This window comes from Protopterus annectens, chromosome 10.part0, assembly GCF_019279795.1.
Source record: "Protopterus annectens isolate FY-2018-M chromosome 10.part0, PAN1.0, whole genome shotgun sequence".
NCBI lineage: Eukaryota > Metazoa > Chordata > Ceratodontiformes > Protopteridae > Protopterus > Protopterus annectens.
Genome location: NC_056744.1, coordinates 333970408 through 333982535, shown reverse-complemented (window position 1 = coordinate 333982535; position 12128 = coordinate 333970408). Strand labels below are relative to the sequence as shown.

General features: G+C 38.3%; 1 protein-coding gene across 1 annotated transcript in view; it reads left to right on the top strand.

Moving 5' to 3' along the window:
* The window catches only part of RALGPS2 (Ral GEF with PH domain and SH3 binding motif 2), a 2773917-nt gene that overhangs the window by 2204424 nt on the left and 557365 nt on the right, over positions 1 to 12128 (top strand). Inside the window, exon 15 of the mRNA XM_044085226.1 lies at positions 10118 to 10272. Coding sequence (XP_043941161.1) covers positions 10118 to 10272 — 155 coding nt within the window. The remainder of the gene's footprint in view (positions 1 to 10117; positions 10273 to 12128) is intronic.

Below are 12128 nucleotides of genomic sequence, written 5' to 3'. Positions count from 1 at the left end.
CTCCCCACCACAAAACTACATTGGTCCATATCTGTCAAAATTTGGTAACACCTTTGTCATTCTTTTTGTTGTTATAGAGCACTATTTGTGAATTTGGAATAAAACTGAAATTGATCTTAAGGGTTTTTGCCTTGTGTAGATAATACAGCCCCCACAGGTTTTGTGCACAATGCTAGTACTTGTACACTTTTAAAAAGACTGGTAACAAAACCTTCCAGATCATTATCACTTTCTTCCCTCCAGACTTCCAAAGGAATACCACGTGTTTCTGGAGATTTCTATATTGACTGATTATACAGCACCATTTCATTTCTTCCTACCTTCGCTATTGTTGAGCCTTATCTTCATCTAACCTTGGCAAAATTGTCTTCCATAAATGTTTTCATTGTGTTTTTTCTTGGTTTCTATATTCCACTGATTTATACAAATTTTCAGTACATCTACAGGATCTCTGGTTATTTTTCTTGACACAGGCTCCCAAAGTTTGGTAGCATGCCTTTCTACTTTTCTGTTGCCCAAGTCACTGTGCTAAAGTTTTTTGTGCCTTGGAGTTGCCAAAGATTAGTTGCTTAACAGCAGTCTTTCAAAACTGATGCATATTATCCAAATTCTCAATTTCCAGTTAGCATTCTTTAGTTGCCTGTGTTCTTGTTGGGTGTGAGTCCCTGTGTTTTGCAGTACTTTAACCTTTGTCATACCCTCTAAATAGTTCCTGTTACATTGTTCACATATCTATGTCTTATTTCTGCTCTTTATTTTAATCCTCTTATTAAACTATCCCTTTGGAGGATTTTTTTCTTCTCTAATAACTGTCAGATCATTTCCACTAGCCATTTCTTAAATTCTTCTCTTTAACAGTTGAGTAGAAAAGCACCAGTGTTTAGGTTTTACTTAATTACCTTGCATTTTTATTTTGGGTTTTAATGCTCCCTGATCTGAAGTAGTTATTGGATGTGTTTAAGAGCTTTCAATTAAATATATGTGCTTTTATGTAATATAATTTCTATCCAGCTTAGTCCTTGGAGAGTAATAGTTAAAGGGCAGTGTGTTAGGGCTGCACACATGGTAACCAGTTGGCACAGATTTTTGGAGGAATGTCAACTGTTTGAAAGATGTGTTTTCCAATAGGGGTTGATGGAATAAATCTTTTTGGAAGTTAAACAAAAGCTACAGGATATTTCAAACCCCTTTTGGGAGAGAAGTGCACATGCTGCATGTCCTCTAATTCCATACAAGTGTGATGAGTGGTGCCATTCGGGGAGCACCTTTTCCTGTGTTAAACTGCAACAGCAAATCCAAGAATTGTATGAATGCTTTGCTTACCACATTTAGTGCTAATAGTCATTTTATTAAGGAGGTCTTACTTAAGAATTGGAAGGTTTTAATTAATGATAATAATGTTAGGGAGAGAGGAGTGGGTGGGAAACCTGTTTTGGGTGTATAAAAAAGGATTTAATTTTAAACAAAATTTTAAGTGCATTGAGTCATAAGGGTATTGGTTACATGATGAAATGTGGTGCCTGCGTTATTGTAAATATATATTAGAGGTTAGTCAAGTTAAAAATTAATGGGCAGGCTATTTCAGTTTATGGAAAACCAGGATGTAACTCCACAAAATTGGTTTATTGTGCAGTTCATCAGTCTTCCCCATGTTTTTTCGTAGCCAAGATTGAATGAAAGTTGAAGAGAAGAATTGGGGAGCATTTATCTGATATACTGGCCGGTAAAGTGACTAATGCCTTAGCTAGACACACTAAGCTTTATAATGATCATGCCTTTACATTTATTGTGCTAGAAACATTAAATATGTCAGGAAGAGGTGGAGCATGGCTGCTGCTGCTGGAAAAAGCAGAACTTTCCTGGCAGTTACGGTTGGGAGCTCAGTCCTGGCCAGGTTTAAACGAAGCAGAGTCCTTATGTGTGTTAAAATTAAAAGCAAATTTAAGATAGGATTTTAATGATGTATTTACTAAGTATTTATTGAATAATTATTTACTGTACTAGTTATGTATATTTTTTGTTTGTAATTTAGATAGGAAGTGCATTTTAGGGGTGTGTATATTACGATGCTACTATTGGTGCTTTGTGGGAGGTGTGTCTGATTTTTGAAATGTGATTGGCCTATTTTGTATTTTAAGGAGTGTTAATTTTTTATGATTGTATTTGATGAAGTTCCGGTTGATTTGGCGGGATGAAATCTTGTTTTGCTGACCTGAGGGATTATTCAACTTTACTGTATTTGGATTAACTTTTGGTATTAAACTTTTTGGGTATTTCATTGGTTTGGAGTTTTTGTAGTGTTTTTTCCTTGGAGAGTGATATCAAATATGTAAATTTTGTCTGAGTCCGTACTAATGAACTCACATCTTCGATACCAAATATTCTTAAACTGTAAACAAAGTGTCAGTCCCCAACCATAAAAAAAATTACTGCTGAAAGCTAATTATTTCTTCCAAAATTCTGTTAATCTTAATAATAGAAGTTTAAGGTGGAATGTAAATACATACCAGCATAATCCTTATCCACTGCAAGTAACGCTTTACTCCACAAATTTGCCAGTATTGTCATTTTTCCCTCTTCAGTCACTGGTATTATTCCAGTTTTCTTTTGTGTCTCATATTCTGATGAATGTCCACCATGAAATCTTTTTGTCAAATTTACATGCTCATTTCTATTCTAATGCGTCTCATGCAGCATTACAGTACTTCACATGTTAATATAATTCAATATTCTTTGTTTTTTGTCTCTACCTGTAAGGGCATTTACATTCCATGGTAATATGTGAAAGTACCCATTATGAGAGAAAGCTGCTGATTGTACATATACATGACAGTTGTTCTGACTATTTATTTTCAGTTTTTGACTTATATACACTCAGTAATGGTTGTCAGGCTGAACTCTATTACATCTGATTACTTGGAAAGGCCGAGCGGGCAATAAAATCCCTTTTCAGTGGAGGCCCAGGAAGAAAGGCTGTTGTGCGGCTGTTTGTCACCTTTATTTGAACCGTGTCACATTCTTCACAACTTATTTAATTGGAAATACTCGGAATACCAGAGAGTTTTTCAGAATCACCCCACCTTCTTTTATTTTATAACACAGAAAACTCTGAACACTTTCACAAAATATTTACACCTCTAGTCAGCAGCAGTTGCCCAAAGTAGACTGCACTCACAAGCAATACTCATTCCAAAATTAGGGCTACTCATGCTAAATCGCATGTTAGAGCATGTTTTTTTACTTGCACTGATTATTGTCTTTTTGTCCATTATCCATAATCTCCTCTCAGATATGAAAAAGAATGCATGCTTTGAACTCAAAACAAACGGGACCAGCTGGGTTTAGAACAATGTTCAAAATGTAAAAACACTGCAACCATCTCAACTTGGTGAATATTGAGCGGATTTAACATAACTATACACAAAGAAGAGAAAAGTATTGGGATAGCTAAACACTTTCATTCTTTAATATGATAGAACTTTATCAGAGCTAAACCAGGCTTACAGAGTTCATTTAAATAGTGCCAAAATAATTAGTCAGCTGATTAGTCACACGACACAATTGATTTAAACTTTACTAAACAAAATGTATCGGTCAACATGGTTGATTATTAAAAATTTTTTTTTATTAAAAACAGCATAAATTAAAACCATAATATTTAAATTCTCCATGCTTTAAGCAAACATTTAATATAGCCATCATCAGCCAGCAATAAAATCTTCCAAATTACTTCCTTGCATTCAAGTAATGTGTTAGTATCTCTCCCTAGAGGTTGCTTGTCAGTATTGTCTAATATAAAGAAACTAAACTTTTCGAAAACACCCAAACTGCAAAATGTTTTGCTAAGGCATTATTGTCTCCTATTTGATAGGTAAAAGATGTTCACCCAAAAAAATCCTTGTCCTTCAACTTGAATGACTTCAGTCCTGGTGCATTTAACATCCACAGTTATGAAATGTTTTGAGAGGCTAGTCAAGAAACACCTGTCTGCAGAACTACCATTGTCTTTTGATCCACTGCAGTTTGCCTACAGAGGAAACAGATCCACAGCTGATGCAATAGCAGTCGATTTGCTTCTTGCTCTTGAGCATCTGGAGACCAAGGGTAGCGATGTGAGAATGCTATTCATCGACTTTAGCTTGGCATTTAACACAGCTGTCCCTATGCAATTGATCAGTAAGCTAGTACATCTGGACATCAGCAAACACCTCTGCAATTCACTCCTGGACTTTTTGATTAGCAGGCCACAGAAGGTTTGTGTGGGCAAGAATACCTATAGGAGCATAACAGTCAACGCAGGTGTTCCTCAGGGTTCATAGGTAGGTACTAGGCTATTGGCCCTAGGGCCTATATAAGCCTAGCCAAATGGTACCCTGGCTTTTGCCACCCAGGAAAAATATTTTCCTATGCCCCTGTCAAGCAGTGCCGCAGAAGTGATCCCCGGGGTGAATTTCCTATCTTCCATCCAATCATCAAGATTTTTCTTGAAGAGTGCTAAGGAGGAGCTTTGTTTGATATAGATGGGCAGTTTGTTCCAGAGTATGGGAAGTCTCTGAGACAGGAATCTATCCCTCCAGCATGTTCTGTTTATTGTGGTGACAAGGTTTAGGTCCCTAGAGCATGTAGCTTGGAGGGATTGGGATTTCTTTACGTGGAGCATGTCCAACCGCTCTGGGTTTGATATAGCTTTGTATGTTAGGCAGAGATGGCCTCTGAGTAGGCGATATTCGACAGAGTAAAGCTGGATTTTTGTAGATGGTCTACGTAGGGCATCTGTTTGAGGCTGGTAATCCTCTTTGTGAGGTATTTCTGTGGCCTTTCTAGTTGTTGTAGATGTCTTTTGAGGTACATACCAAAATGGGCCTTGTACTCTATAATGGGTCTAATGAGTGATGAGTAGAGGGGAACAATTACCTCTTTTTTCCTGGATGAGAAACCTTTTGTGATGTTTGCCACATAGAAGGATTTCCTGACTACTGTGGCGATGTGATTATCAAAGGAGAGACTACTGTCCACCTATGTGTTCCTAGCTCCCTACTGTTTACTATCCTAAGCTCCTACCACATGACTGCACAGCAAACATCAGCAGAAATCATATCAAGTTTTCTGACAACACCACAGTCGTGGATCTCATCAGGAGAGTGGACAAGAGTGCATACAATAAAGAGGTTAACACACTAATTGCCTGGTGTGCAAGGAACCAGAAAGGTTCCTCACTAAAAGAATACAGGGAGTAAGTAAAATATCCTATGTGGACCACCTCAAGGCCGTATCCCTGTATTCTGAGGGGAGATCTATGCCTGCCATACAGGGCATTGTCAGACCCCACTCTGATGGACCTCCTGCATATCCACAAAACAAACAGCAATACAATTACCCATTCTGAAGACTTAAACCTTGCCTGTGATATAAATAGGACCTGCTGGAGAGATGGGTATGTATCCCAGAGACTACCCCACCTATGGATGAGGCTCCCCATGCATATGAAGCAGAGTTCCTCCCTAACCCAATTCAGGTACAACTTGGACAATTGGATGAGAAACCGGAAATTCAGCCCTGGTTTGGCACCTGTCTCTCTAATGGGCAGAGGTAACCTGTAAATGGTTAATCTTCCAGGCCCATGGTTACATGGCACCTGTCTCTCTAATGGGCAGAGGTAACCTGTAAATGGTTAATCTTCCAGGCCCATGGTTACACTTATCAAGGGTATCAGTACTTGTCAGAGATTTGGGTTGCATGGCTAGGCTTAAAAAGGCCCTCATAGACATTAGCCTAGTAAACACCTATGAACCTATAAACAACCATGACCTAAATGTAAGTGGTGCAGCCGTTAACGTGGTCACCTCACAGCAAGAGGTTCTCCGGTTCGATTCTCGGCTGGGGTGCCTTCTGTGTGGAGTTTGCATGTTCTCCCTGTGTTTGCATGGGTTTCCTCCGGGTACTCCGGTTTCCTCCCGCATTCCAAAGACATGCATCTGGAGCATTTCTCCCTGGGCCTCTGCTGAAAACAGGCTCTGTGGAACCTAGTCGGACTTTCCCGGTCAACAAATGATAAATAAATAAATAAAAAATAAAGAGGTCATTGTAGAAGAAAGGAAGAGGCAAACACTCCATACACTGCTCCCGATCAATGGCGAGACAGTGGATAGGGTATGCAGTGCCAAATTCCTCGGAGTTCATATCTCTCATGATCTCTCTTGGTCATGGAACACCTGCTACATAGTGAAAAAGCCCACCTTTGTCTCCAACTTTTGAGAAGACTCAAATAGGTGAAACTACCGTTGTCAGCACTTTCCACCTTCTACAGCGGAGCAATTGAAAGCATCCTAACGTCCAGTTTTTTGGTATGGTATGGGAGCTGTTCGGTCACAGGTAAGAAATCACTGCAGAGAGTAGTGAGGGTTGCCAAGAGGATAACAGGCATTAGTCTGCCCACAATCCAGGATCTTTATACACCAAGGAGCTTAAAGAGAGCCACCAAAATGCTAAATGATGCAAGTCATCATGCAAAAACAGTATGTGAGTCTGTCATCGAGTAAAAGATACCGCAGTATTCGATGCAGGGCAACTAGATTCAAAGACCGTTTTTATCCAAGGCTGATCAGATTTAATTTCAACATTAGGTCTGATCACTGACAGGTCAGGAAGTAGGCTGTGAAATATTGTTTTATGTATTTAGTAAGCCCAGCCAGCCATTATAATTTATACTACTAACCCAGGTGCAATATTTTTTCTTCGGCTGTTACTGCTGTGTGCTTGTTCACCCAAAATATGATACTTGGTTCATGTGCAATGTTATTATTACTTGAACTTTGCTGTTAGATGTGTTTTTAGTATCTTAAGTGTTTGTTTGTAGGGTCATATGTAGCTACATACTTAAGTGTAGAGTTGATTTATAAGACAACATGGTGGTAGTTTTAAATTGTTGTTTTAAATTGTGTCTTTCTATGTATGCAATTTCTTTATCTGTCCCCATGATGAGCTGATTGCATGGAATCTCATTTAATCTACACTTGTTTAGATCTAAACAATAGTTACTTTTATCTTTGACTTTCATGAATTCCCTTTGAATGTTTTCTGGTTGTCTTACCTACATAGAAACTTTCACAAGTTTCACACAGTGCTAAGTAAACCACATGTTCAGATTCACATGTAAACCTGCTTTTAGGCCAAATTTCTTTGCCACTATGTTTCAGGATAACACAAAAGTCTTCAGTCAATAAACTTGCAGTACTTGCAGTATTGACACTGAAGCATGCCAACATGAGACAAGGGGGATTCTAACAACCTAAATCTGATTTCAAATAATAACAATATTGTTAGTTCTCTTGTATACAAAATCTGGTTCTGTATCAGAAATAATAGCTAGATCCTTTATTGCCTAAAACAAATTTCCAGTTCTTTAAAATATTTGTATACCCTCTAAGTCAACTGAAATTGTAATTGAAAAGACCCTGTACAAAGAGCTGTTTTTTTATTTTACTTTTGGCTTTGGTAACCCATATTTCAAAATAGGCTAAAACTTAATACATCTATTAGCAACTTCCAGAGCAATGTTGTTCAGACTCTTCTGCATAGCTTTTCCTTAAGTGTCTCAACAAAATTAACTTCATCACTAAAAACTGTAGTCAGTGATAAAAAGACTCAAGAAACTGTCCCATGATTATGTTATGTCTCATAAACTGAGGATGATGACTATTGTGAAATGAATTGTTTGCAAATGTGTTTTTCCTATATAGTTTACTGTGGAAACATTTGTTTTCAAAATCAGCTGTAATGACTAAATAATTGTGCCGCTTTTCCATTACTTTGTATAGTAAAAGTAAGAAAATCAGTTGAGTTTAAACCACTAACAAAGCTGTTGAAATCAGCTGCTGAACCATTCCATAAAATGATTAAATCATTGATATAAAGTCTATAAGTAGAAATTTTTGCAAACAGTGGGTGAGCTATTAAAATCTAATGTTCCTACAAACTCTTAACTAATTTAGCAAAAGATGGTGCCATTCTTGCTCCCATCACAACACCTTTCTTTTGTTTAAAGAACTTGTCAAATGTGAAAAATGTATTTCCAATACTATCTGATAAGTTTCTAACTGTATTTATAAAGACATGGTCACCGTCAGTAAATGCAGTAATGCACAATGTTTTCTAACAGAATCCATGCCTGTACCTTGTACAGTACATGTATACAAACAACATCAAAAGTAAAAAAAAAAAAAAAAAAAATCGTTTTATGTCCTAAAAACTGGTACTAGTATAACAAATTTAACAATACCCAAGAATCCTTGAGGTAAAATCTAGATTTTTGGACAATAGAGTTAAAAATGGAGTACAAACAGAAATAGTTTCAGTTTTACTGAAATCTGCTGCTAAAATTGGTCTAAAAGGTAGATTGACAGCATCCTTATGGATCTTGAGTATTCTAAAAAACCTGTCAGCTTTGGGGAATTAGTCTTTCAGATACTTAAAAAAAACAAAAAAAAAACAAACAAAATCTATCTGACCTTGATGTAAAAGGTCAAGCCAACAGCAATCCAAACTTGCAAATTGTTTATAAATATGATCTACAGTAATTTTTTCATAGTTGGTATTTTAAATCTCCTAGATAACATAAACAGAATCAGTGAAATTCATAAGAACGATACCATTGCCTTTAACTGCTTTCATGATTCTAAAGTTTGACTGTCCTTTCAGTTCCAATAAAGTTTTCCTTTCAGCAGATGTTAAAGTACTTTTTATCAGGTTTATTGCTAAATAACTGAAGGTCAGTTTTCCCCCAAGTATCAGAATATGCCTGTAATGTACTGTGAAGTACTGGGTTTAAAGTACTTTTTTTCCTAGACATATTCAAAGTCTTAGCCTCAAACATGTTGACATCATGTAAAATTTAATGCAACTTAAGTTTATGAACATATAATTTTAAATTCTTAGTGGTGCTTAGCATGTTAGCCTTTCTGGATGGTATAAAGGATAGGGTGGGTTGTTAGAATTCCCCCTTGTCACATGTAGGTATGTTTCACTGTCAAGACTGCAAATACTGCAGGCTTATTATTGAAGGTTTTTGGTATGAAATTTGGGTTAAAAGCAGGTTTACTTGTGAATCTGAAAATGTAGTGATCAGACTTCTGAAAGGAGCATTGTTAGTGCTAACTGGCCACCGCAGGACACCACAATGTCCTCCTCCTTCACAGGCTGCTCTAACTCTGGTTTAGGTGTTTTTTCCCCACTCTGGACCCAGGGGTCATAAATGATGAATATGGACACAGAATTGTTCAGCAACTCTTGGAATATATTATATATACGGTATTGTTAATATTTATTAGCTGAAGATAACCAACGTTGGCCTTATTGTTTAACTCACAGTGCCGGTATGGTTATATCACGTTACGCAGGAGCTGCTAATGATAGCTATTCCAGTTGTGTTCGTTATTTCATTTTGGCTGTCAGGTATTATATGCTTATATGGAGTGTCCTGCAGTAGGTATGTGGAGTTGCAAGAACCCGTGAAGGTAAATTTTACTGGCTGTAGTATTTAGGATTGCAGATTTCCTCCTGTTGCAGTGCTTTTATAGGCACCAGTTCCCTTATTTCAGCTTGATGGTAATGGGCATGCACCTGTGTATTTGTTCTGTGCACGTGTGTTTTTTTGTCACTCTCTTCATGTGACATTTAAGTGTATAAAATGAAGCATCAAATATAGTTAATTTGAAAGGAAGGAGTCTTGTTACTCAGGTATGAAACTTTTCTCAGATCCAGTGGATTTGGGTAAGCCTGCTGAACACAAGTGTCCCTTTTCAGGAATGACTGTGCAGCACAGTCTGGTTAAGGGAATTTTTCAGGATCACAGAGGAGACAAATATGTGCTGAGGGAATCAAACCCTGGACTGCAAGAAACAATCATTTGTGCTACCTGCCAGATAAGTATGTTTAACACCGTTTCTGTTGTAGTAGTAGTGCTGTTTGCTGATGGATTGTCTGAAGTCAGAATATAACAAAACCGTTGGATACAGCAGACCTGCATATCTCCCATTTTTAGTTTGCGCCATTTAATATGTTTAGCATTGCATAGATGCTGTTTATGGTCGTCTCTAAATGCATCATTCTACTTTTCCAGTTTTATACACAAGATGAATACAGCGGAATTCAAGAGCGCAACATTTCCAAATGCAGGATCAAGGCATCTTTTGGATGACAGTGTAATGGAGAGTCATTCATCTTCGTCTCGTGGCCATGCAGAAAGTTCCACACTGTCTAGTGGGATATCACTAGGTAAAACTGTGCACATTTCTTCTCTTATTTACAGGACAATCGTACAGAGATTCTTAACCAGTGTTATGGCTCTTCAGGAGCGAAAGCTGAATTATGCTGTATGATAGAGAATTCAGACAGAAATGAAGCTGATGTTTTGCCATTGAATCAGAATAGCAGTAGAAGCAGTGGTAATAATGGGGGGTGGACAGTAAGGTGTACATCTTGTACGTTGACTAGCAGGGGGTAGGTTGTGATGCTGATAATCATGCCCGCAGCTGTTGAGGTTCAGGGTTGGAATAGTATTACTGTGGTCCATTCAGGGACAAATGACCCATTTGGAAGAAGGATACAAGCAGAGTTTGAGAACTTGAGGAGGGGGTTGTAGATGAATAACCACGCATTAGTATTCTGATATGCTTCACATCAGAGGGTTCATTGAATGGCTGTCTAAGGCTTTGGCCTAGATTCCACTTAATAGGATTGTCTTCAACTTTTTCATAAGGAGAATCAGGATCCCCAAGTATTTTATTATAAAACATTTAATCTAGCTATGTTGCATGCTGAAAAAAGTAAGTCTTGGTTCCCTTAAGAAATGCGATAACATTTAGTAATATTAACTCAAACAGTATGAACAAGCCCGTGCGATCAGTACAAATTGGAGGGTGAGACATATGCATGTGTATACATGGGTACAGTAAAAGCAGTAAGTCCCAATAGTAATGGAAAGTAATGAGCATCATTGTCCACAGCACAGGGAAAAGGTTGTCTGAGCTGCTGATTTGAACTAATAACACTGATGAAAGAATACTGTCTTCATATTACACCTTGCATAGAAATATGATACAAAAAACATGCTTATGATGTTGACATACCAGCATAACAAATGTCAAATAAATAAATAAAGCCCTGATCCTTGGTGGAGACAGATAAAGCCCTGATCATGCCATAAATTACTCAGGTTTGATTAGCATCCTGTGCAGGAGGAGTTGACCTGAAAAGTTCAGTATAGTAACTCGGGCTTGCCCCACTCGGGCATTATAGATAAGCTCACCAGCTTAAATATAAACCCCTATGTCACTAGATGGATTGCAAACTGGCTCAAGGACAGAACCCACATGGTTAGAATTGCTGGAGCCATGTCAGACTCCAAACCAGTTACAAGTAGTGTCCCACAAGGCTCAGTCCTGGGACCTCTCTTATTCGGTATATATTTCTCGGAGGTACAGGCCGCCACGGAAGGACTGTGGCTGACCAAGTTCGCAGATGACTGCAAACTGGGTGCCATAATCGACTCTCCAGCCGACACGAGCATCCTCCAAAAGGGCCTGATAGAAACAGACAACTGGTGCCAGAGCCATGGCCTCAAGCTAAATGCCAAAAAGTGTACAGTCATCCCCTTTGGCAAAATCAAAGTGCCCACAAATTACCACATAGGTGGTAATCCATTAAGTACAGAAGAAGTAATTAGGGACCTGGGGACCCAAGTTGATAGCAATCTCTCATTTGACAACCACATGGCCAAAGTGGTTAGAAAAACATTTTATATAGTCCACCTAATCATGAAGGGATTCACATCTAGATCAGGGGACGTCATCGTGCCTCTCTACTCATCCCTCATCAGGCCCATAATTGAGCACAATGCCCCTTTTGGGATGTACCTTACCAGACAACTGCAGCAACTGGAAAGACCCCAAAAGTACCTCACCAAGAGGATCAAAGGGCTCAAACAGATGCCATATGCTACCCGGTTAAAAAAACTCCAGCTCTACTCAGTGGCATACCGCCTGTTCAGAGGCGATCTGTGCCTGACGTATAAAGCCGTGTCCAACCCGGAATTAATGGACATGCTGCACCTCAGAAAATCCAAATCCCAT